Raw genomic sequence first — 27,969 nt, 5'->3', positions numbered from 1 at the left:
TCAATCACCTTTCGTCCGCAACTAGTATTTTACAGTATTTGACGTATGGGGTTATACATAATTCCTAACTATGTGTTACACCTTGAACTAAAAATCCAGTTCATGTCATAAAAATTGGTTATCTACTTCAACACATGGAGGTAAAAAAGGGACCTTCGTGTTCAAACCAATGTGTGAACCAGTGTGTGCATGTCTCGGGTCAATGTGATTTAGTTTGTTGTAGTTCTCTCAAATATCTATTGTTTTGACAATATGATAACCGTGCACTTCTGAATAAAAAGATGCACCACGTAGCATCAAGAGAAACTACCAGCTCTATGTGTAGATTGTATGTATGAGATAGGGATGAGAGACTAAGCCCCCGGATGTAGATCCAGCCTGTTGGAGCCAACATTCTAGCAGCAACTCATAAAATGTAAATTTATCTCTATTTTCGTTACAGAAAGTTTTATACTTTCTGCTTACCTCCCCCCCTCCACTCCTCTCTCTCCGTCCGAGACACGTGCTCGGACTGAGTTTTGCCAGACCATATGAACATGATGAGCTCAGTGCGCCAGACAGAGTCAAAGATTGTATGTGATTTTGAAGCTTTCCTTAGACAGTGAGATAATCGGCCTGTTAAATAGAGTGATTTAGTGCATACACACTGTCTCAGGTCCCTAAAATAGCCCAGTCTCCCCCTTCATTGAGAGACGCCGTAATTCTGCACTCATATCAATAGAGTATTTGTCATCTGGAACCCGTCATTCTCATCCAGTAGCGTGCACTGAGATTAAGGATTATCGCGGTCGTTATTGCCATTGACGCAGCCTGCGTGGCAATATGTACGAACTCGTTCGCGCCTGTGTGTGCTGCAATGAGAGCATTCACCTCACGGTCGTTAAGTGACGACTGTCGGACAACACCGCAGATAAGCAACGCTGGGAGTCGCGGCTCCACATACTTTATAACAAGCAATTTCACTTTACTATAATTGATCAGAACTTCCCACTTCGATAAAGCCTTAACCTGCCTGATTCTTTTTAGTGTTCCGTCCTCGGCCAAGTCTAGAAGGATTGTTTTTTGCCATTTAGCCCCTCTCTACACATTCTCTCTCTCTGTATCTCACTCATACCCACTGTCTGTCTCTATCTGTCTGTCTCTTTTTCTCAGAAGAAAGAGTCTGCTTTGCAAAACCAATAATTGATAGAAAAGTGATTATCTTTGATCGGCTGAAAGCATGAAAATAAACATTGTTTAGGTTTTCCCGCTGAGTAAGACCAACAACAGCTTGGAAGACGGCACCGTATTCTGATGTTGCCCCGTCCACATGAATGTTAATATCAATTTATGTTTCCTCAACAAGGCCTCGCACGTTTTGAAAGAAATGAGTTGTGGTTTGTTATTGCGCATAGCTCTCGCCACAACCTTCCGACCCGGTTGAACCGTGTTATTGTTCGCTTTCTCGGACAAAATTGAGCTCAGTACTCACTCGTTTTAGAAACAGGGCTGGTTACATCGGTGAGAAACGCCCCTAGGCCCTCAAGGGACACAAAACGGTATGAAAGAAGTAGGCCGGGCTCATTTACCGTTTTGTTTATCTTTCCGTTTGTTAGCTGTCGTGATTTCAGCGTACGGAAGTTGTCAAGAGAGTCGTGTGTATCGGGTAACACGCTATACACACAAATATGTATCCAAAATGCGATTCAAGAATTGCTGATTGTCTACTGTTAAAATATCCATCTATTTCATCGCTTCGACCCGAACTTTCTCTAAATAAGACGTCGATCTCTCAACAATGTTATGCGATAAGTCGTACTTAAAACCCTAGCTACCAGGCTTTATGGGGTTGAAATTGTTAAAACTAAACTATAAAACTGAAGTTGGTTGTTCTTCATCTCATTTAAATGTCCGTGTTGACAAAATCTGTGCATTAACGCCAATCTATGGTGAGGTCTTCATACCGTACCCATTACAAGCGACAGCATCATGTCAGCCTATTCAGTAAAATACGCGAGTTTACTCCGTCGACATGTCAGAGTTTTTAAGTTAAGTCCAATTTATGTAGCGTGACTAAATCTTCTTTTTTACTCAATGATCATGGTTCGAAGTTTGTTTGCAACTTACGGATAAAGCAGGTCATGGGTAGCGCATACAAAGGAAAACCCTGTACAGTCTTGTGGATGTCAAACTGTAGTTTCTTTGTGTGTCTTTCTATCGATTTCTGTCGCTGTCTGTCTGTCCGTCTGTTTGTCTGTCTCTCACTCACTCTCACACACACACACACACACACACACTCTCTCTCTCTCTCTCTCTCTCTCTCTCTCTCTCTCTCTCTCTCTCTCTCTCTCTCTCTCTCTCTCTCCCCCCCCCAATGTACAAAAATAATGTGACAGTTTCTTGTACATCACACCGTGTCTTGTCGGCGACACCTAATTCTCACCTTGTTACCTTATTTGAAGGCACAGGTTGTTCATCAGCCTCGGAGCATATAAAAGTGATCAACTTTGACAATAGATGTCACTGGAAAACAACTGAAACAAGGGACTAACACTATCATTGAAATAGATACCAATGACAATAGGTGTGCGAAAATCTGGGATTGCAACTGCGGTTTAAACGCAGAACTTTGCGATACACCTGACTACAGTCTTCACAAATGACCATGACTCCGGAATTACGGTTGAAGGAAGTTAATTTGTTTGTGCGTTCAGATAACCCGACAACCAACGAGCACATTGAGGCGTAGAACGAGATAACAATGACGAAATAGCCCAGTGCAAAATTAACTGTGCCCCCCTCCAGCAACAATCAAAAAAATATTTAACTTTTTAACTTAGCCAACGAAATTGCTCATGGCAGTCCGTCAGTATGCAAGACTCGAGTGTAAATTTGATGTTTGTGGCTTCGTGGTAACCTTAGACAATGGTTGTGCTACAGCTATCCTTACAGCGTGTGTAGAATTTGCATATGGTAATTAGTATGTCTGGCCGCTCGATTGACTACTGTTGTTTTCGTTCGCTTTGACCGCCGAAGCGTTGCTAAAAAAACCCTCAGCAAATTAGGTATACCTGAGTGGACGTGTCAAACAGCGCTGTCAGTTATTTTGAAGAAAGCACCTAGTGCAAAAACGAACAAACACAGGGATTTGAAAATATCCGGTTTCGAGATTGGCATTTACTCAATGTTAGGAATTGCAAATCGTGTACAAGTTAAAATTGACCATGATTAAAAAACTGATGTTTCTTCTTAGATTCGATGAGTTTAGGGTCTGGCAACAAAGGGTATCCCTAGCAATGAAAACATGCAAAGATAAGAGGAACGGGTAGATTCGCAAGCAGTCTTGTTCATTGCCCCTTCTGTAAGAGGTTACTAATTTGGGGGGAAATTAGAAGTATTTATCCATATGCGCTAAGTCTGTTTAGTGTCATGACGAAAATTCGGTTGCCCACGCAATCTTGATGTTAATGGTGCTTGAGGTACCCTAATCCACAGACCGTAACACCTACCGTCCTGTGTGCGTGACCTTGGCCGACACGCCGACGAAATGACGTCACAAGACAGCAACACAGGTGCAGGGGGGGCTTCCCTGGTTCTAGGGCGTTCTTACTGTGTCAGCTGATGAAGAGTTCATAGAAATATTTCACAAAACAGCAAGAGGATTATAGAGCAAGCTTTTCAGCTGACCGCAATCCCGTTGTCTCGGTTGTTTCAGCTGAATCGGTCAAAAGCATGACAGCACTTGACCTTGACTTCACCTCTCTACATTCCCTCGACTCCACCCTTGTAACATAAACAATCGTAGTAAGGTCAATGCCGTTTCACAGAGAAAAAACATGCACCACAGGTTTTTTCCTGTAAATAAAACACACTTTGCGCAATGATAATGAACAATCATGTCGTTCTGTAGTTCAAACCACATGACTTCAGTTTTATTCTGAGTGTTGTGATTAGAATCACAGAGCCTTTTCCCGCCATGTCACAAACATAAGCATTGTAGTTCTCGTATTTTCCAAACAAGGTTAAATCCAACGTTCTGTCCTATTATGGTGATAAGCATTGTACTGTAATTCAAAAACGTCGCGCCTCTTGTTATCTGAAGGTGGTATGATGACAAAGAAAAATGTAAAGTTGTCAAAATTAAAGACCGAGAGTAAACGTTTTCGCCACCATCAACTTTATCATCGCCAAAACCGCTGCCATCGCCATCACCAACCTTGAAGTCGCTATCGTCGTAGCCGTCGTCGCCATCATCATCATCATCATCATCTCATCATCATCATCATCATCATCATCATCATCATCATCATCATCACAACATCGTCATCGCTGTCCTCTTGGTTATTATCATCATCACCATCTCTACAGCCAACAACAACAATGTGTCACCGTGAACTGTATTACTTTATATTTACTTTTATACTGTGTGTGTTCAGTGCTTCAGTGTTTACAGTATCACAGTCCCTCCACTGAGAGACTGTGATACTCTTTTGGTGTGTATGTGTGAGTGTTTACCATGGTAATTCCATGGGTGAATCACCTGTAGAATCTTAGAAAGATGTATTCAAAATCATACTATTTTATCCTTCCAATGAATTGATGCTTTCTGAGATAGAATAGATTCCACGCCCTTTTCTAGAACTCTACACATGATCAGTTTTCCAGCTTATATTTTTGCCAGAGCAGCAGAGCTCAGGAACAAGTCTCGTGTTACTTTTTTCACTATGCACAACTTTCACATTTTTGACCACGCCTACTGCGGCAACCTCGGAGAGATCACTGTCCGTCAGATGGTGTCTCAGCTTCCGAAAAGTGCACATATGTGCATTTCCCGATAACGGCGAACTTTCACTGACTCCTATGTAATCCCATATCATGATTCGATGAGTAGCCCGATAATTCTGACAGCGTGAACAGTGGTCAAACCTTTTAACTGTTATGCCATACCGGGTTAGTCAACTCCCGTAATGTTTGGCACTCTTGCGCAAAATACAAGAAGAGGTGACGACCGCAGGCAGGTCGGAAGTGAAACCATATCATGATTGGTATGCCCTCAGCCAAAGTGAAATTAATTTCACCTGATGCAATGTATATTGACAATTAATGAACAAGTTCAAGTACTCAAACCTGCAGATAATTATCTGCGGAATATACTCATGTGCCAAGCCTGGATCGCACAGTATAGTTCGTTCAAGTTGTATGAAGTTTTGGTTTCATTCTTGACCCGCGGCAAACTCTCCATAATTTATCAAAGTATAGATATGATAACTATTTAGCTACCAAAGTTACAAATAGAGGTTGTGATAATTTTCCTTCAGTTGGTTTGAGTGATAATGTTTACAGATTTCTTAAGATCTTACAACGCCACTTTGTTGTTTCATTAACCCGTGATCTTGATTATCTTTAATAGCTTTCAGCGCATTTGCATTGCATCTGTGTTCAAGGGTTTTGTGCGTATCTGAACCTTTGCTTTGAAGCCGCCTTCCCGTACTAGTTTCACAAGAAGAGCATGCAGCAGCAATAACATTGACGATGATGATGACGACGGAGGTGGCGGCGGCGGCGACGACGACGACGACGATGATGATGATGATGATGATGGTGATGATGATGATGATGGTAAAGATGATGATGACCATGATAAATGATGACGATTATGATGATGATGATGATGATGATGATGATGATGGTAAAGATGATGATGACCATGATAAATGATGACGATGATGATGATGATGATGATGATGATGATGATGATGATGATGATGATGATGATGATGATGATGATGGTAAAGATGATGATGACCATGATAAATGATGACGATGATGATGATGATGATGATGATGATGATGATGATGATGATGACGATGATGATGATAACGACGGCGGTGGCGGCGGCGACGACGACGACGGCGACGATGATGATGATGGTAAAGATGATGATGACCATGATAAATGATGACCATGATGATGATGATGATGATGATGATGATGATGACTGGCGGCAGCGGTTGTGATGGTGATGTCGCCATTGTTACCTTCTCTCGATCAACTGACACATCGCCGCGCAACGATATACTCCCACTGGAATCGGTTAACTGCCATCGAATATCTTCATTCAGTTTTCAAAATGACCTAGACCTATATTAACACATTGATACGATTAACAAAAGATTTGAACCTTGAACATGAATGCATGTAGAAGAATGGCCAGTGTTCTTTATTTGGAAGAGTAGTCAGAGGAGTTGGAACGAATCCGTTTCACTACACAAATTGATGTGCATTCCAAACTGCAGGAGTAAAAGCCCGTTTATCCCAGCTTCAAGAAAGTCAGGTCTACCGACCCCCCCCCCCCCCCCCCCCCCCCGCATCCAGGCACCTCGCCAGCTTCTCCCGGTAAAAGCTACAATATTAAATCATCGGAGACACTGCCCTTGGGCGAGGGATAAATCAAACTTTAAACGACCTCAGCATGACCTTACCGACAACTAAAGTACACCATCAACCGATAGTTTGATTTGTGTAAGGCCATAATAATGTTGACTTCTCTCTTTAGAGAACAAATATACAAAATGATCGGTATTGTTTTCAAATGAAGCCTTGACCGACACATGACAGTACAATGACGTCATATTAAAACGGACACAGACGGAATGAATGGTAAGTGGCGATGGATTTATGTTTGCAAGGATTTCCTATACTTAATAGGTGCTTTGATTTACAATTTACATATTGTGTACGTTAAGCAAGTCGCAACACAAGGCTTCGGAATGTTAGGGTCATTACGCAGACCTGCTCCTTCAAAATGAATAAACATGAAATTAGTGTGAAAGACTGCGTTTTGCATGCATCTCTATAAATAATTCCAGACAATAAACACTCTATCGAGGATATCGGGGTTATGTACACCCATAATTCAAATACAAACGTTATGTATCTGTTCTCGATTTCGATGTTGTTCCGTATAAACTCAGCAAATGTAACTCGGCCAGGTCAAATAGAAACATCTTTTTCCGATGTTTATATAGTGCTACGTGTGAAAGAACCTCACGAACTGTGTGTAGGGCCAGATGATCATGTCCTTGGAGAGCACAGCTAGTGAGAGCAGTTCCAGTCGTGTTTTAGGTCGCGGCACATTAATATTTTAATAAAACGTGGATTTTCAAGATGGAACTAAGTCATGCTAAAAATAGATATGAAAGGACGAAATTCCACTTGATCCACAATACAAGTAGTGTAGCATTACTGAAAAGTTTAAATTTCTCCATGCTTTGTGGTGAGAAATCGGTGGACAAAAGTTACCACAAACTCGATTGGAACTAATTTAGGAGAATTGGATCTTTAAATTTTTCAAATTTCTCAAAAGTGTTCAGTGCCCTATAGCTGAATGTTGCAATATAAAATTAAGTGCATTGCTTAAAGACAAAAGCCGACGAGCTTACTTTTGCAGATTACACCTACATAAGTTCAAAATCCAATTATCCCAAATTAGTTCAAATCGTGTTCACACTGAATTGAATACTGTCAAATACCTCACGCGACCCTTCAAGTTCTTCTTCCACCCCCATCGTTTCGCCGGGGTTTAGCGTCATTGTATGTCTTGATGCAAACGACCTTCATAAAACAGAGCACATGCCGGCAAACGTCTGGATTGCATGATACACGATATGAGCCGTAAAGCTCATTAAAGTCCCGTTAGCTCCATCCTTTTGTATTTTGCTCACCAAAAATACCACCCAATCTGCGGAAAGATGTTTTGGCTTGCCGTTATTAAGACACACTGTCTTTGAAAATGTCACTGTTTCAATCCTCGGTAATGGATTTGGTCGACAATATTCATGGGGTTGACACACATATATGCGGCAGCCACATCTGAGTTGCAACTAAAGAGTTTTTAAAAATCTCATTTACGTTCGTCGCCAACGTCGAAAACGTTCTGTGGTCATATTTCGGTATAGAGTTTTTACATAAATTGCATTTGATTTCGAACCATCTCATGGAAAAAATGCAAAACGAAACAGCCAGTAGAGCTTTAATTTCTCCCTGTAATGTGTTTACAAATAAATCAGCAAAACGAAGTATACTGAAAAGAATATCATCAAAACGTCGAGCTAGTTCCGTACGTTTTTTTGCCCAGAGTCTAACGGGCTGGATTTTCTCGTTATTTTCATCGCATGATGCAATCGACCTTTGAGACACGGAGCATTTACCCGGCACACGGCTTTGCCGGCGGTTGGTCTCAGGATTTCCCAGTGTGTTGGTCACCACCAAGGGCAAAATGATTGCATAAAAGGACATGAAGCATTTGTCGGACCATGCATCTGTTGCCAGTCGGCGAGACATCGCTCTACTTCTGAAGATGACCGTCAGTCATGCGCATATCAAGGGGAAATGGAATGCGATAAGAAGTTGATCTTCTACAGCTCCATGATCGAACACTTCCGATGCTTCCTCGTAAATCGCCCGACACAAGATATCAGGAATCGCTGCAAAGCTACATTTTAAACACCAACATTACAAAAAAAAGTCATTGAATCCAAACGGCAAACAATGCATCATTTGCCCCGGAGGATTATTGGCAGGATGTGGTTTTGGGGTTTATTGCAGCCATCGCGCCAGCCCTTGGCAACAAATGTTTATACTTGACCAAAGTTTCGGAGCTACGTTACCCTTTAGCAATGTTTCTCTGTCGGGACACATTGTGCACTTTCAAAAAATTGCTTTTTCCGAGAGTGCAATATTAAACCTGGATCGGTATCTACACAAGCCAGAAACCAGAATACACGAAATACATCTGGATTCACACAGCCCCTGCTCTTCCTGCGAGCAATGCGTGTCTGAGCAACAAACAGTTTTCCCGTAACTTCAATTTGTGGCAGAGAATTTTGGCGCTTACGCGCTGTCTAGACTTTGAATGTAGCACCATAGTATTATCCAAACATTGACAAACACAGAACATGCTGTGGTGTGTGTTTTCAGAAACACATTCGCTAGTTCAGACGAATGTTGTACGAGTTTGTTTAACATGACGAAATTGTTTTATCAAGTAGGGGTGTGTTCTTTTCTAGTTTTCCTGTAAACTTTATCTTCCAATTGTACTTCCCTGCAAATGGCCATTAATTGAAATTCTTGCACCGCTAAGTGCTTTTCGGGTTCCTAATTCGACTCACACGACATTGGGGGACCTTTAATGGACACTGTTGCGAAGAACTGGCAAGGTGACCACCAATTTCCCTCGTTTAAAAGGAAGGAGTAATCACACAGATATCGCAGACCAGGCCGTAGTTGTTGGTATCGGAGTTGCATGGGACAGACAGAGATGTGAAAGACATGTGGAGCCGGTGACCGAAAGGACTGAATGCAACAAAGGCTTTCCGAGGGGTGAACTGGTTTTGATTCCGCCTTCCATTAAAATCCAAGTTGAAGCACTTACGAGGACAAACACAATGCGTGGATGCTCCCCCAAGAGATTCTACTTATCTTGTGTAAATACAGAAATGCGTAAACGAAGATGATGACAGCGGACGTCAGAGATTGGATTAGACGCTTCCGCTGTTCGTGACGTATATAGTCATATGCATATCTCATTTGTATCTCAGCCCAGATAACATCTGTTGACGTTATACCGTTATTTCTGTTCTATATCGCTGCAGTATTTTGCAACACAAATGTTACTATAGCCTTGCCAACACAAGGGCAATGTGAACAATATACAATGTAACTGTGGTAACACGTGAATTCTAGTCCGTACTGAAGATATCAAGAATAGCATTTGGCATACTGCACACACATACACGCAGAGAGAGAGAGAGAGAGAGAGAGAGAGAGAGAGAGAGAGAGAGAGAGAGAGAGAGAGAGAGAGAGAGAGAGAGTGTGTGTGTGTGTGTGTGTGTGTGTGTGTGTGTGTGTGTATGCGTTCATAACCTAACAAGAAGCTAACATGACTTAATGTGTCAAAGAAGAAACAGTTTCACAAACACAACAAAAATTACCGGACAATACATCGCAAGTTACAGTCAATGAACTTACTAATCACTTTGAACTTTGAAGGACGTCTTAAAGGGTTGCAGACCATGCGGTACAAAGAACGTGATAATAGTTTTTAACTAAGTACACCACAGTAACCTTGAATCTGCCCTTGGACTGTAATTTCTAATGTCTGGTCATCTGTATTATTACACTTACAGTGTCCATTAGCATCAAAGATACTGCCTATCACTCGGTTTTAACGGTTACATGTGTAAAAGTCCCAAAGCGGTTACCCCAACCGTGAGATACTTCGGTAAAAAATGACTTTGTAATGTTGACAGGCTCGAACCAATTACCACCTGCGTCCTTTGGTGGCGATTTCACCTCAAATTGCAGCAAAACAACGTTCTTAACTTGAACTTTGGCTTCTAATTTGTACACCGTGGTGAAATTTTAGAGGGTGGGAGGAAGCGAACACAAAGAATTGCACACGAGTATTCTGACAGTCTTGGCAACAACGGTCCAACTGCGACCCATATATCATCTACACTTTATTGGGTCGAAACTTTGGTCCATATGATCATCTACAAAACGTTTGTCTTGTTTTGCAATATGAACTTAACCACCACTCCAGAACTGTAAAGTTAATGGCAATGCATCTAGAGATCTAGTTACGCCAGGCCGGTTTCCGCGCCGGGTTAGTTCTGTCAGTGCTATGTGGCAGTCTCACAAAGCCAAATATTGTCTTTAAAACCCAGTAACACTACCTTCGCTGGCTGTAAATTAAAGTCCAGAAGTTTGTGGATCAATTGACCTAGTAATGTCACCTCGATATCAAACAACATATTTTCAGGAGATTGCCTTGGCATGGGTTAGTGAACCTATTTGCTTCCGAAAGTGTTTGTGTATTTCCTTGTAAATATTATCGGAGGCCAAATTTTTGAGAGTTTACGGCGCACTTCAGAAACTCTTTGCTGAAAAATATCGCTGTTTACAAAACGAAGGCAAACAAAGGCGATGAAGAGGGTGATGATAATTCCCGGATTTTGAACTCCTCCATCTGAAACACGACACTGCCGGACCAAGGATCACTAGTATTATCTTCAAAGAGGCTTGTCAAAATGAAAACAATCCAGGCAGCAAGCTGTCTTCAAAAGAAATCTCAACCTTGCTGCTTTTTTCCGAAAAAAAACCTACATACAAGAATGAAACTCACAAAAATTGTGAAGAAGAAGCCATGTGCGATCATAGACGCTCGAGGGTCTATAATGCAACGTGCCAACTCGGAAGGAGAATATTCAAACTGCAGGAGATTAGACTTAATTTATGTTACCTTATTCGGATCACCATTCAAACTTTTGCATCCCCTAAAGGGCCAGTATTTAACTATAATTGTTGGTGATTTTCACTATTTTTGCTTTTAATGTCAAGCATAATTTCTTGTGCCACTCCCCAAAGCATGTCTAGATACACAGTACTCGGCTTGTCAACTCGGCCTGTACATGTACAGACTGCATTATTATCGTTGACAAGTAAATTCTGGTCCGGACTAGAATTAAAATTTAAACAAGAACTGTACATTTTACACGTATAGACGCTGTGTTGGCAAGCTGAATAATGGATATTGCTTTTTGGAGTAGAGCAAGGACTTGCACCTAAAAATAAAAATATAATCAAAAAGTTATAAGAAGTCGGCCGTTTCATAGTCCCAGGTTCTACTTATGGTTATACTAGCATACCCGATTATTGAGTGTTTGTGCTATAGTACGCGCGTACATACACAAAAGAACTAAGAATCGTTTAATAGTGAGGAATTTTAGACTTGGGAACACTTCACGGAGGTCATTCACAGTGCAGCTGCTCGACTTTGATACAGCATTGAATGACCTACAGTATAAACAGCTAAGGAACATTGCATGCCATAGACTGCAGCGACGCCACTTAAAGGGCCGGTAGCTGTTACAGTGACATTTTGGTCATTTTCTCACTGTTTTTATCATGTCTGTCCGTGCAATTTCTTGTTCTACTCCCTAAAACATGATGTTGAAACACTTACTATTTAGCTTGTCAATTTATCGCGGCGTCTGTATGTGTAAAATTCCACTGTTATTGTTTACATTTGAATTCTAGTCCGGAACAGAATTCACTTGTCAACAATAACAATGCAGTCAATACATGTACAGGCTGAGTTGACAAGCTGAATACTGTGTATCTCAACATGCTTTGGGAAAAGGAACAAGAAACTGGAATTGACATTGAAAACATGTGAAATGAAAAAAGCTCCAAAAGTTACAGCCACTGCTTTGAACTGACAAGTAGGGTACTTCGTGTGATCGTCCTTTGTAGCTCTGCAGTAGTAGCGTAGCAAAAGAGAAACTTTCCAATTCACCCACCGACTGTAGTATATAGCTTTACCGATTACCCTAGCCCCTTGTCGAAAAGTGTCAATTTCAACAGGTATAGTGGATAAAAATATGGAAACTGTTGCCAGTGACGACTGCAAATTGAACAGAGTGAAAAGGCTTCACTTAATTTACACGCATGCGACCACTGTCTGACCTGCTCTGCGGCTCCAGCGGCCCTTAACAAATAAATTATGTGACGCTTACAAGGAAAAAAGAAATATCCCCATCGACCGATCTTTCTGTAAGTTGTCAGATGAATCGGGGGGTCAAGTGAGGGTCAGAGTGCGTGGTCCGCGGTTGTCATAGCTTTGAAATCGACAAGAGCTCCGGGAATAGTGTGTAAATAGGTGGGATCGCTCGCGGTAGAGAAATATCACTCTACAATAGGACGGGCCCACATTGGATGTGTTTTTGTGATCAGGTAGGATGTTAGGGGACAGCCTGTCAATAGAAATGTCCATTTTAGTTTGTGTGGGTCAATTCTTTCAGTAAATACAAACGGGGTGGAGGGGGGGGGGGAATGCGTGTCTGCGCCATACAGGGCAAAGAATTCGTGAGGGTCAACCTGCCAGCCATCACTGCTATTGTTGAAGCAGTGCGCCCCCACAGCGTTTCGGTATTATTCGAATGCTTGTTGCTAAATCTTTCATTTCTGTTTTTCCTTCGCCAGGGATAATTGGTGCGAACACACAGTGACGAAGCACGTCTCGTGTCAAGTTCGAAACGGCACAGAAATGTACGTTGAAAAGGTCAAACCGGCTTGGTGTAATTATAAGCTAAATCCGCCATTCTCATCACGTGACAGAAACTGTGGGAATTCGTTTAGGTGAGTGGTACATGGGGCTGTGTGCTCGCTACAAGCAGTGAAATGCACTTGCACGAAAAAAACCCAAAACGGTTTAACTATAGATTTAACTTCCTTGTTTAAAGGGGTTGTTTTCGGTGACTTGGTATAATGTTTATTTTTATTTATTATTTTTGTCTAAAGTTACACTTTCTATTTGTTCTCCAATATACCGATACATCCTGTAATAATCTCGTTGATGTGATAAGCATATAGCAAATTGTTTTGTTTTGTTTTGTTTTGTTTTGACGGCGTTAATGTAGTGACATTTTGAGGTCATTATAAGTCCTCAACATCTACAACAAGCTTCAAATTCTTGGATTAAATTTCCTTGCGTTTGCAAGTAGCTCATTTCAGTATCAGGCGCAAAAGGCTGATACTTAAAATTATCAAAATGACACTGTTAAAAATCCATGTACGGTAGTATGCGCCTCGAAAGTGAAAGACTTAAAATTTTGCTCAAACTTTCCTAAATGAAACTTTCAACCATTGTCTTACCAAATCAACAATAAAAATCGGGGATCGCTGGACAAAGTTTGGAACTAGTGAAACAAGTTGCTCTACATTTTGCTAAGTTTGAAATTCAAAATGGCCGTTATCCCTATGTTAACTCTATGAGGGTAAATGAAATTTCGGATTCTCGAAAAACCAAGACGGTGAAAGTTGTTCTTTCTCCAAGAGCTTAAATTAAAATGAGCCCCCACAAGTGGTAAATCAGAAAAGAATTGTAGAAATTTCAGAGTCAGAATATCTGTCGCCGAGGTGCGTTCTACCTTAATATAATAATTTGGCACAGGATGTATCGGTGTGTTTCGTGACTACACGCGCTACAGAACGGTCAATGCCGCAGTTTGTAAGTCTTCACTGATTCCATACGAGCCTTTTACCGGGTCATGTCATGCTAAATGAACGCTGCGTCGTGGATCAGTGGAGATGTATCATTTGTGGCACGAGCGATTTGTGGCGAGTTTTGATCACGTGGTCTTCAAATTTTCACTAGTTCATAACGCGCCGTGAGTTTCAAGTTCGGGCCAAGAGAAGACCGTAACACGAAGCGCACGGCCAAGTTCTGGACTGAGCGAACACCAGCCACACGTGTCACGATGATACTACATTTTCCCCTTTGGCTCGTCGTGATGTCGTGTGGAAAATGACCCACTAACACTAAAGAATATCAACACTTCACACAACCATATTCACTGCTTAAATTTTCCAAAGCAGCAATCATTTCAAGGCTATTGCCGTCAGCATTGCCAGTTTTCTCTATTTCTGCTTCATGCTTGACTTTCTTGCAGAACCTTTCATCTGCTTGTACACAAGCCATGTACCAAATACTGTGATATAGGTCCATAATATAACGGTGATGACTAATCGTTGGCATATATTAGTTCCCATCGTATCGTAATGTATGTAATATGTATGTATGTATGTATGTATGTATGTATGTATGTATGTATGTATGTACATATAATAATAATAATAATTTATTGCAGTACAAGGCCTCGGCCCATCGTACAATTCAATGAAAGAAGAATACAAAAGATGGAAGATGGTCAGTGACAAACATATCACTAAACAAATTAACAAAAATACAAATGTTGACAAATAAACATATAAATACAATACAATGATGAAATAGTTTACAATCACATTTAAATTAAATCTGTTACACTTTCGTCTCGTCTTTTAAATGCTTTTCTCAGGAAAGTGGCAAACTGTTGGATCTCATTAATTCTGCGAAGATAAAATACGAATAAGATTTTCATCGGATGGAAATGTTGTCAGTAATGTGGATATATACCTTGTTCTTATATCACTATAAAGAGGGCAAATAAAAACAAAGTGAAATTCATTTTCTACAAATTCAACGTCATTTACAATCTTACAATGCATACAAATTCTTTGTTGAAGTGGCAATTTTAGGTGTCGTCCCCTTTCAACATTCAGTCTATGACTACAACAACGAAAATTCGAAAAATAATCTTGTTAATACCGTTGAGATGACTCAGATACTTTTCCGGCTCGAGCAGCGATTTAAATTTACAGTACAGACTTAATTTAGGTGACTCTGTTATATTATCATGCCATTCTTGCCGGAAACAATCTTTTATTCTTTGTGAAAAAATAAATGAAAAATTGTTTTTATCCCCAACTTGTTGTTCTATCCAGACCACCCCAAAACCATACTTAAAAAGAATATTTTGATGTGGGTGGCCCAAGTGGTTCTACCCGCGTCATCCAGTGTTTTTAACATACTATAGCAAGCCTTTGGTAGTCTATTGTCACTCATTTCAAGAAGTTTTATCCAGTACATAATACATCTTTTATAATAAAAACAGCATAATGGCAATCTTCCACATTCTCCAAGGACAGCATAATTACTAGCATTGCTATTAACACCTAGTAGATATCTACAAAATCTCAGCTGAATACGCTCTAACTCATCAGAATATTCATAACCCCATATTTCGCTTCCATAGCAGATAGCAGGTACAATTACAGAATCAAATAGTTTAAAAGCACTTGAGATAGAAAGCCCACCCAATTTTTTAATAACAGATTGAATAGAAAAGAGGCCCTTCAAACCCTTAAGTGCTAGATTTTTCTTCGCTGGAGACCAAGACAAACGCGAAGAGAATAAAAGACCAAGGTAATTGTAGTATTTGGCTATTTCCACTTTCTTTCCTCCGAAAACCCACTTTTCATAGCTTCTTAAGTAACCCCCATTACGAAAAACCATTACTTTAGACTTGGAGAGATTTACTTCCATGGCCCATTGATGACAAAACGTCTTAAGTTGGTTGATTTTACGTTGCAATCGAATTGGCAAATCGGCTGAATCGGCTACGTCATCTGCATACATTAGGAGGTCGACAGATGGAAAACGCTCATTTAAATAAATACCATCGGACTCTCTACCCAAATAGTTTGACAGTTCGTTTATAAAGAGTGAAAATAAAAAGGGACTTAACATACACCCTTGTCTGGTGCCAATGCCACAATCAAAGTAATCTGTAAGACCAGAGGAACATTTTATACAGGATTTGTTTTGAGAGTACATCGAACGCAACACTTTTAAAATTTCACCATGTATCCCGTATGAAATAAGTCTATGCCATAGTAGATCATGATTTACCCTGTCGAAGGCTTTTGAAAAATCAATGAAAATAACATAGAAGCGACCACCTCTTACAGAAATGTATTTCTGCACAAAAGATTGTAAATTAAATATCTGATCTATGGTGGAGTACCCTTTTCTGAAACCTGCTTGAAATTCGACAATAATTTTGTTATCAGATGCCCACTTCACCAATCTGGAATTTAATATTTTAGTAAAAAATTTACTGCACACAGATAATAATGATATGCCTCTGTAATTGTTTACATCATTGGTCGAACCCTTTTTATGAAGTGGACAGATAATACCTTTGCTCCATTCAGTAGGGTAGACACCTGAACTGAGGATTAAATTAAAAAGTTTACAGAGATAAGGAGCGATAATTTCGACGTTATGTTTAAAAAACTCAGCTGTAAAACCATCGGGACCGGGGGATTTATTATTTGGAAAACTTCTGATGGCTTCTTTGACCTCTATAATTGAAATAATACTGTTAACTGATGTTGGGGCATTTACTTCACATAAACTGCAGTAGTTGTCATGTATGTTCAGACCTCTTTGGATGTTATCCATGAACTCAGCATCCTGTTCAATACCTCCCCCATCGTGCAGTAAATTGTTGAAATAATCAAACCATTTTGTTGGTAATATTTTAGAATGAGATCCTCCAGATTTACCCCGTAGCTGTTTTACAACATTCCAAAAAGACTTAGAGTCATTACATAAATCTAACAATTTCTTTTTCTGCTGATCTTGGTAGGAATTTAATTTGGCTTTACACAGCATTTTATAATCATTCCTAATTAATTTATAGTTTGCCAGATCTTGATCATTATTGAAACTCGAAATTTCTGTAGAGCTGCAAATTTTTGTTTCCTCAAAACTGTACATTGTTCATCCCACCAAGGTTCATTGGGAATTGTTCTGTATTTGGTATTTGTCCCACCAACAGTAGTTTTCATATCTTTGCAAGCTATTGAAATAACGTCATTGAGAATGTGCAACGCTCCATTTACATTTCTCTTTTCTATCTCAGAAATGAAATTTCTAAAAAGTACAAGACTACTATCCTCCTGCAAGTTCATAAACACACTATTTGCCAAGTCTGGTTTCCATGAGTATTTGATGTAAGGTACAACATTTATCCCATTTTCCGCATTCGTTTCAGTATTGAAGTTCTGATCAAATGTCAACTTACACTGTACGGGAAAATGATCAGAAAAATCGAATGTGTCTACAGAGAAATTGTCAATATAATCGAACAATGTACTTGATGCAATAATATAGTCAACAACACTCGACCCTTGGTTCGCAGTACAAGTGAATTCACCATGTTTGTCGTCAATAAAACGACCATTTAACATATGTATACCAAATTTACTACAACATTCAATTAAGGTTCTTCCAAAACTATTTACATTTTCATCCTTTGAACACCTTACCTTATTAAAATAATCAATATCATAGTCGAACAAACCAAAAGTATTTACATCAGAGTCACTGGTTACATAATCTTCAAGGTGTCCAACACGGGCATTAAAATCACCCGCTATAATTACATTTTGATCATTATACTTCGAAAGAATTTCGTCTAGACACTTTTCTAATCTAATAATCCCGTTTGGTTCGCCATTTTTATAAATTGACGATCCCTCTGGTGAAATGTATACAAACCCAACAATGATGTCGCTCGTCAAACAGAACGCTTCTTTTGACAGGCTTAAAAATACTGTGTCATCAGCACTGTATGTATGTATGTATGTATGTATGTATGTATGTATGTATGTATGTATGTATGTATGTATGTATGTATGTATGTATGTATGTATGTATGTATGTATGTATTTATGTATGTATGTATGTAATATGTAAGTATGTATCTATGTATCTATGTGTGTATCTATGTATGTATCTATCTATGTATGTCCCTATCTGTCTGTATTCATGGATATACGTATGTACGTATACACTATATATACATACAAACACACATACATGTGTGTTTGTAGTTTGTATGTATGTGTATACGTATGTATATGTAAATTATATTTGTATGTATATTTGTATTATATATATATATATATATATATATATATATATATATATATATATATATATATATATATATATAAGACACTTAAAAAGACGATTATAACTATATAAATTTGAAATGACTTCAAAAGCCATCTCTTCCCGTATAGTTTTTTCGTATAATAATTATCCTATGTGTATCTATTTATTTATTTGTGTATATATTATTTATTTATTATTTATCATATATTTATTTGTTATCTGTTTATTCATATATATATTTATCATAGCCAGCATACTTAAAGTAAATTGCACAGTTGCAGCTCAGCACACATACCATTACTAATGACTTAATGGATCGCAAACTCGCACGCTATTAACTCACGATTAGTCCAGCAAATGTTTCACGTCAAAGCGTGCCGGACGTAAACGATTTACGATTTACTGTGGCAAATCTTAGCTTTCGTTTCCGGTTCGTTCTTCGTCACTTCTAATCACGTTCAGATGGACAGGTCTGGTCACGGGCTTGGCGTGCGTCTTTTTGTACATTAGACGATGAAGTATTATAAGTGTGACATTGTGCCACATTTCGGAAGCGGACAGGAAGACCGAACGCCCAACTTTCGTTTTTGTTAAAAACCTCGTCGGAGGTCGAAATCAGAGCGATGAAATTTCGACTGGATCACACGATTCTGTGTACTAGTTGCAAAGAAAACGAAGGCGAAAATCCTGCAGGGACTGGTTCTGAATTACAGAAATGTCCTACAACATAATTTTCACCGTTTACCGATTATAGCCTGCGTGTACGTTTTCGAGATAAAAGTGAAATCGGGACGTAAAATACTGAATGTGCGAGCCTAGCCGTCTCACTACATTTACTGCGAAAGCCAAGTCACGATTCAGACTGGAAAACGCGATCTTTTGCTCTCTCTGTTTGTAAACTGGCTATAATACACGAGTAAGTTTATGTACATCACAGGACCGATCCACCCATTCATACGTAATAAATTGAGCAGCATAGACAAACACGCATGCGCGCGTACATAACTGTAGTGCTTTGGAACTTTAATCACGGCATCGGAAGACACCATGCAGCATTCGTACATTCGGATCGCAACTAATTGCATTTCTCAAAATTTTCCACGATAAGCGACTTCTTCGGGGACATTGAGTACTCGAGTACCTCAAAATTTTGAAGTAACCGGAACAGGTTTTGAAGTCGAGCCAAACTTCTGCCATCCAAAAAAACCCCCTCGCTTCTACCATCCAAAAAAATTAAAACGCAACATGTGTTTCACATCAGAAAAACCGTACGGTGTCTGCCGAACAGGCAATCCAAGAAACTGGGCAAATGTTTAGTGTCGAACTGTTCATCGAGTGCACTGATGCGACGTCTCAAAGGATTTGAACAGGAAAGTAGCTGTGCATTTACGCTGACAAATTCATCGATGAGTGATAATATATACATGTAAGTGTAGAAATCACTAACAGATCACACAGTGAAGGGAGTGTCAACAAAAGTATACTTAGTGTAGTGTAGTACTGAAACAGGCGTATTTTAAAAAAATTGCCTTGACTTTTGGTAACATTGTCGTGTTTTTTTCTGGAAAACGAGTTCATGTTTTCCTTCTCCATAAACTTTGTAGAAATACAAAATTTGGACTTTCCTGCACATTGCATTGTTTACAATATGTAGTGTTGTTGTTGACAAATGAATTCCAGTACGGACTCAAATTCTGACATCAGCAATAACATTGGACGTTTCAAACACATAACGGTTGCGTTGTCAAGTTGAAGAAGAGGCACTTCGACCTGATTTTTGGAGGAGAACATGAAAATATGTTTGACAATGCAGAAGCAAAAATACTGGAAATGTTTCAAAAAGTGTAAAAGCTGGCGGCACTTTAGGGGAAAGGATAAAAGTTTACAAAGCATAACCAAACAGAAGCTAACAAGTTCTGCTTGGGTCGGCACCTGTGTGTGATTTACACCAACGAACACTACGGGAGGCAGTCAACGACGGACACCGGTGTCACAAGAGCCCATACCAGTCTCTGCTTTCTTTCATCTCTGTAAGGAGTGTTTTGAAGTATACATTTCCAAGTGGCACGTGACGAAATGTTTGAAAAAGAAAATCCGTCTGTAATACTCTGGTGCTTTTTCAAAATTCTCTTTACAAGGAATGCCACGAATGCGGCCCTCGGAAATCGAAACTCGCCCCGGTCACTTGACGAGGAATATTTGGTTTCCTCTATTTGCAGGGTTTACTAATCACAAGTTTTTTCCGTGTGAGAATGGCGGCTTTCAGAAACTATTTTCGTGAAATGTGCTTGTAAAATAAAGCCACTTTGTGTTGACATTAATAACTAACCACACGTGCTCCTTCCCTCACTTGTACTTTTCAGAGTTATGTTTCGTCCTATTTATAGAATTGAATTTAAAACAGTTCGCTCTAAAGAAATGATATGTTGTCCAGGCTTTACGGGACCAAACTGCGAAGAAGGTGAGTTGTCATGGAAACTTGTGTGCTATTTATGATATCTAGAGTCTACTCAGACACATTAGAAGATTGTTTCTCGAGTGCGTCTGGAGAATGTTCCGTATGTAACGGAAGAGGGCGCCATTCAAGCTTGATCTCCTCGCGTGGTATTTTCCTGTGACCTTGACAATATGCCATCATGATCAGGCTTTTCGAAGGCTGGGTAACATTTTGATCTTCAAAAGTATCGGGTTAAGGGTCACCAACGGGATATTCGTACATCCCAGTCTGATATTAAAATGCGCTCTCGACTCAAAACAGGCATTTATGTGTTACAGTACTATTTTCGCACTAATAAAACGTTTTACTCGATTCACAGTGTGTTTGAACTGTTCAAGGATAGATGACCTAGAACACAGGATAGAATACCTGGTAAGCGACCGCTCAGATTTCTAATCAAATGTCCAAATAAAATCAGTAACTGATTTAAAAAAACATTTTGATACGAAGTTGTTGAAGCCCTATGCAGGAATATATACGACAGTTACAATGTTTGAATAAGACGTAAATAAGTGAAATGTTTGTCATCATTTGGTAATGTTGGTTTAGTTGTTTGTTCGTTCTTCGTCTTCGCCTACACCTGTATCGTTACTGCCGCAGCTATTGATGTTGTTAAACGAACGACTAGAGCGCACGAAAAGAGCGCGAACACGCTGTGTTGCACCACACGTTCATTTTGCGTATCGTCAGTCGTGTTTTCTCCAGTTGTCTCTCGGAAGGGGGAATGTACGTCCCCCTCTGCTTGGAAATTGGGAGGGGGTCTTATTCATTTAATATGAATATTGTAAAACCATTTCGCTATGATGTTATGGTCAAGCTACTTTTCCGCACCGCAATAATTAGGAGACGTCTGGATGGAGCAGAATGGTCTTGACATATTCGTTTGCGGCGTGTCCAGTCATAGGCCGTCGATGGTCCCGTGTGTAGTATATGCAAGTCATTGACGGTGTTTACAACTGTATACGCAATTACTATATTGGATACGTCGCGGGCGATTCTGTTAAGCTTAGGCTGACCCTTTCAGTGTTTCCCCTCAGGCCAAAAACATTTGCCTGTTTCCGTTGACATGCCTTCAGTTTTTCAACTCTAATACTACAGATTGGAAAGAAGCTGCTGAATACTGATGACATACATAAAATTGTTTTATTGATATTATTTATTTATATTTCATAACTATGACATACCCAATGAACGGTGCCAGTCACGCCGCAAGGTGTGTACACGCGCTCCTTGTGTGACTACACAAGTTGGAGGGGAATGTCTTTCCTCTTAGCATTCCATATCTTCAATATCTTTTGCACGCATAGACAGAGAAAAGTGATCAGGATTAATCAATATCCCAATTTTGCCACTGAATGATTCGGAAATTCATCATTCATTCATTGACATCGCCATCAAAGGCCGAATTGTCACGTGATTTCCGTCCATCTCACCACCAGATGCAACTGGCAGAGGTAGGCACCGCGATAACCGACGACTACAGAACCCCCCTCACTCCAAGCGTCGCGACGGTGGATGGACCCCTAGGGGAGCCACCGTTTGACGTTAGTACGAATGACAGGGACGTCGGTCATCCAACGTTAGCCGGACCGCCGGGATTACAGGGACCACCTGGCCCCAGAGGTCCACCGGGTCAAGCAGGGCCGCCAGGTTTGCCGGGATTACCGGGCGATTCCATTCAAGGTAGGAGGGGTAGTAGGTTTGCACAACATAGCACATTGTAGTAGTGAATACATACCTTCGGTCAAGGCTCCATGAAAATGTGTATCTATTTGTCGATTCTCGTAGAATTAACTACTACTACAGTATTCTGTCAAAAATTCATACGAACAAGTTGACAACGGATGCAATTCAGTGTCAGTGAAGTTAAAGAGGCACTACCACTTGGTAAAATTTTTAAAACACATTTTTTAAATGCCAATGGTCGATATTTGACGTGGCCACTGCGCGCGGATCGCAAGATATCGATAAAAACATGTCCTCAAAAAAGTTAAAGTTTGAATTCCGGTGGCCCACCTAAATTCAGCTTCCGAACATCGAACGTTCGGCACTGGTGCCATCAACTAAGCTATGGAGTACGAGTCTACGCTGACGCTGTTGTACGCCACAGTACTACTCGCGTCGGTGATCGGTCATGCCCGGTTGAGCGGCCGCCGCGTGGTATGCATAGACGCATACCACGCGGCGGCCGCTATGTATCGAACCACGCGTAACTGTGTGGCAGACGACAAAATGTAGTCATCAGAGGCGGCTAATATTTTACACCTAAAAAGTGATATCTATGTGGTGTTGGTTAAAAATATAATAGAATTGACTGAGAATAATGAAAACGACAAAAACTAAGGAGAAGTTTAAAAAAACTTACATGAAGTGAAGGCATAATGCTGTATATAAAGTCTTCGCAGTGGGAGGTAAAATTGCGTCGTTCGAACTCATTGTGGACTCCCTTGAATATCGTCAATCAGCACAACAACAAACATTCGGGGGATTTCGGGTCATAATCAGAGACGATCGTAAAACTTCGGGATGTGAAAAATACGCTCGTGCGATGACATGTTTTTATCGATATCTCGCGATCCGCACGCAGTCGCAACGTCAAATATCGACCGTTGGCATTAAGAAAATGTCTTTTAAAAATGTTACCAAGTGGGAGTGCCTCTTTAAAGGGCCATTAGCTGTAACTATTGCTGATTTTTTCACCGTTTTTGTTTTACGGTCGACTGCGCAGTTTCTTGTTCTACTCCTCAAAGCGTATTTAGCTTGTCAAGTCAGCCTGTGGATAAGTGTAGACTGTACTGTTACTGCTGAAGAGTTAGTTGTGGTCCCGGCTAGCTAGAATTCAAATGTAAACTATGATTCTACGCCGTATAGGCGCTGTGTCGGTGAGATAATAGTATGTGTTTTAACGTGCTAATGGAGGCATCATGGGCAGTGGCTAGAGCAGTGGACTCACGATCAAAGGATGGTGAGTTCGAGCCCCGGCATGGCCATGGTGTTGTGTCCTTGAGCAAGGCACTTTATTCCTCATTGTTTCTCCTCACCCAGGAGTGATGGGTACCTGGTAGGACAGAGGTTGTTATGTGTGCGTTTAGCTCTGCTGCGCTTATTGGCTGCACATGTGAGCTGTTGTCTGCTCCCCAGGGAGTTGAGTGGTATCATATTAGGTCCAGTGACCAGGGGTAATAATAATTGTAAAGCGCCTTGATCACATCTACTTGTGGATATGTGCGCTATATAAGAACCAAAATATTAAAATATTATTAAATATTAATCGGAGTAGAACAAGAACTTGTAATTGACACACAAAACAAAATAGCACAGGCGATAGTAGTTGACATGTGATGAGGGTTCGTTCATTGCGGTACCCCTCTAATACCCTAGGTCAATAAGTATTTTACGTTGAATATGGTCGTTATTGCTTTGATTTGCATACTGTGCTAATAAATACATTTTGCGTAAATGAATTGTGAAACGAAGCAGTAGATATAGCAGTGGATCGTGAGCCATATTTGAGGTAAAATATATTGTATTGTTTGTCAGATATGTTTACTTTGGAACTTGTCTCAAGTATGTTTACGTGTAAATTTTGCAGACGGAATCGAATGACTCATTTTTCCACTCGATCGGGTTTCGATAAGTCTCCAGTTGAATGCTTTCGAAAGCATGGATGAACGTCAAACTTGATCTATTACTTAAACAGAACATGATTGTGCAGATGTCGTAGTTGAAACCCATTATATGAAGCCGATAGAGGGCGTAGGAAAATGCGAAGTTTTTCAAATATCCCTAACTATCACATACGACAACACGTAATTATACCTCCAGCGCAACTAAATTACGAGACCACCCTGATGATTCAGAAAAAAGGATTAAGCTTAGGGAGAAAATGTGAATTATTTGTACTTACGATAAACAGCACAGCATATTACCAATATTATATCTGATACAATAATTCTACCATCAACATCAAGTCGATGCTATCGGTACCGTGACTGCTACCCACTGTCTAATACCATTTCCACCTGTTTCATGCGCAGGCCCCCCCGGAAGTCAGGGAGCACCAGGTCGGAGAGGGAATCGCGGCGCCCCTGGTTTAAATGGCGATCCGGGAAGTCCGGGTGATCCGGGTGTAGAGGTAATGATAATCGGTGTAAATTGATCAGTGCCTGATTTTCATCATTCGTCTGCTTGGATGCAAATATTTATCCTTTAGTAACAGAAACCGTGAAGGAAGTTAAATGCGGAATTTACCAGAAAGTTTGTATAGATTGTTTGGGTTTAGTTGCTGTTTTGGTGTCAAGATTGGATGATCGATTGAATTAAATAAACATAAATAGAATATGAGATCTTTAAGCGCAATTGCAAGCTCGCTTTACTGTAAACCGAATCATGTTTTAAGTTTGCCGGAGCTTACGTTATATATTTCAGGTAGATACCATAAATATCGCCTGGTAGCTTCCTTTATCACTCCTGTGTGTTGTAGCATGTGTATACGTTCGGTACGCAACTCTGTTAAGCATGCATGTTTCCAGATGCAGAGCAATTTTGCTGACCTCTAATGCAATGCGAGACTTATGTTATCAATCTCCCTACTGTTTTGATGTCTCCTAACGAGAAATTCAAGTTTATGTTTGTGCATGTCTTCCCCACAGCCAGGTGAACTGAAACTTCTATTGGATGAAATCACCCATCTCAGGCAGAGACTGGAAGGGGTAGAACAGGAACTCGTCCGACTAAAAGGTAAGAACTCGGCGATTGACTTTAAGATCGAAAGATTGAAGGTCATTGGTTCTGAGATCGAGAGATCGAATTTCATTGCCTCTTAGATCGAAAGATCGAATTTCATTGGCTCTTAGATCGAAAGATCGAATTTCATTGGCTCCGAGATCGAAAGATCGAATTTCATTGGCCCTGACATCGAAAGGAGGCCCAATATGAGGGTACACAGGCTTGTTGTTTATTGTGTCTGTTTGTTTGTGTGCATGTTTGTGTTTGTTTATTTGTTATTTTTAATAAAATAACAGCGAAAAGCTGTTTTGTTAATATTTGTCAATAAAGAGCAGTTTATTTGTTTATTTGTTGTTTATTTATTTATTTGTTTGTTTGTTGATACGTATTTCCGATGGTTAGGGTTAGGGTTAGGCTTAAGTTAGGGTTAGGGTTAGGGTTAGGGTTAGGGTAAGGCTTAAGTTAGGGTTAGGGTTAGGCTTATTCACTCCCTCTATATACTCAATATATAGAGGGAGTGAATAAGCCTAACCCTAACCCTAACCCTAACTTAAGCCTAACCCTAACCCTAACCCTAACCCTAACTTAAGCCTAACCCTAACCCTAACCCTAACCCTAACTTAAGCCTAACCCTAACCCTAACCATCGGAAATACGTATCAACAAACAAACAAACAAACAAACAAATAAATAAACAAATAAACAAATAAACTGCTCTTTATTATACAAATATTAACAAAACAGCTTTTCGCTGTTATTTTATTAAAAATAACAAATAAACAAACACAAACATACACACAAACAAACAGACACAAATAAACAACAAGCCTGTGTACCAGGAGGCCCAATATGACGGTAAATGCGCAGGATCTGTAAATTTCAACGTTTTCACCGCAATTATCTGTCATTTAAAGCACCTAGATATTATAATGTTCGAAGCCCGAGTCGGAGGAAAAGTGCTTCAGTCGGTTCTAAGCTATGCAGAGCCCCAAGTCGAGGAAAGATCCCACTGAGCGTTTGTGGTGGGGAATCAATGACCGTTGGCGATTTGAACCGACCGTCAATCAAACGCTTGTATAAACTCTGTTTGCAGGATTAGCAAAAGGTGACAAAAGGTTGAGATCAGTTTGTGTAGTTAATGTTATAGAAATCAAACATCGTACTGGCCAAGTGTTTGACTGGGAGGAGAACTCCACTGATGCGAGAACCTGGGATTGAAAAGTGCGGCTTTAAAGCGGCCACAAAAGGCAAAAGACTTCCAAGAGGGACAAGAGCCAACTTTTCATAATATTTAATGATTTGTGCTCTAGAAAATAAGTCTTAGGTACATTTGTCTTTCTCCTTCAAATATGTTAAAATAAATACAAATGATAACCGTTGAAAAACAACACAATATGCACAATTTTTAATGTTCTTATATAAAAATAAATTCTTATTTGAACTAAAATTCAATTGCCATCCATGACGTCGGACTTTGCGTACATACAAGCTGTGTTTAAAAGTTGAGTACTGGGCATTTCTGCACGGTTTGTTTGAGAAAAAGAACCTATATTTTATATACAGAACAAATATAAATCGGAACGTGAGGCAACATAGAGCTGAAGTGTCTCTCAACGGCATTCACTTTTAGGGTCTCTCACAAACGGTTGAAAAGCGGTGTGTCATTACGGTGTGTATTATGTGTGCAGACTTGACGGAAATTATAAAACTCGTGTTGTAGTTCTTTTCATTTTGGTGGCGAGTGATGGCGTCCAGATGTTATTATATAAAGTAGCTTTCAGGTTATTTTGAAGCCCAAGCCTCACTTGTGGTCTGCGTAAGTTGTTTATTTTTTCATGGCGGTGACAGTGGTGTTAGTGTTGCAGATACTTTTGGTCCAGATGGCTAGGATTTTGCTGTCAGTGGTATTTGGAATGGCTATTGGTATAGAGATATGTCCCGTCGTACGACCCATCGTAACCCATTATATTTTGAACTTTTTCACACTGTTTGGAATTGACCCCAAAGCCTGTAGACGAATATACTGCATGGTCACAATGTAGACCACACACACACACACACACTTTCAGTATGATGCTTGACCTGAACTGACCCATGAGCTGGCCCGTCCAAGGAAAACTTTTTGAAGAGACACAAACGTGACAGACGTCCCTTGTTTTCTGTACCATAAAAGTATATATATATTATGTCAAATACAGGGTGTTGGAATACCGCCAGAGTCCACTCATTGTTGTTCAATTTATGACTTAAAATTCGTTCCGTTGTCAAACCTTGCGATGCTACATAGATGTTGTGTATGTATATGATAGGACATGAATGTCGAGTTGTGCAGATTTTCCACGCATGAAAATCACAG

At 40.0% G+C, this 27,969-nt stretch overlaps 1 protein-coding gene across 3 annotated transcripts in view; it reads left to right on the top strand.

Moving 5' to 3' along the window:
• LOC139145511 (collagen alpha-1(XXVI) chain-like) overlaps window positions 1–27,969 on the top strand; it is a 48,632-nt gene that overhangs the window by 18,268 nt on the left and 2,395 nt on the right. The window contains exons 2-7 of one of the 3 annotated variants that reach the window (XM_070716737.1): window positions 13,025–13,090; window positions 20,753–20,850; window positions 21,206–21,258; window positions 22,326–22,569; window positions 24,924–25,021; window positions 25,539–25,626. In XM_070716737.1, the coding sequence (XP_070572838.1) occupies window positions 13,025–13,090; window positions 20,753–20,850; window positions 21,206–21,258; window positions 22,326–22,569; window positions 24,924–25,021; window positions 25,539–25,626 (647 nt within the window). Of the gene's footprint in view, window positions 1–13,024; window positions 13,181–20,752; window positions 20,851–21,205; window positions 21,259–22,325; window positions 22,570–24,923; window positions 25,022–25,538; window positions 25,627–27,969 lie in introns of all 3 variants that reach the window. The other 2 variants (XM_070716735.1, XM_070716736.1) reach the window with 2 other exon arrangements.

Source organism: Ptychodera flava, chromosome 12, assembly GCF_041260155.1.
Source record: "Ptychodera flava strain L36383 chromosome 12, AS_Pfla_20210202, whole genome shotgun sequence".
Taxonomy (NCBI): domain Eukaryota; kingdom Metazoa; phylum Hemichordata; class Enteropneusta; family Ptychoderidae; genus Ptychodera; species Ptychodera flava.
Note: the sequence above shows the minus strand (reverse complement) of the source record. Positions and strands in the feature narration are given on the sequence as shown.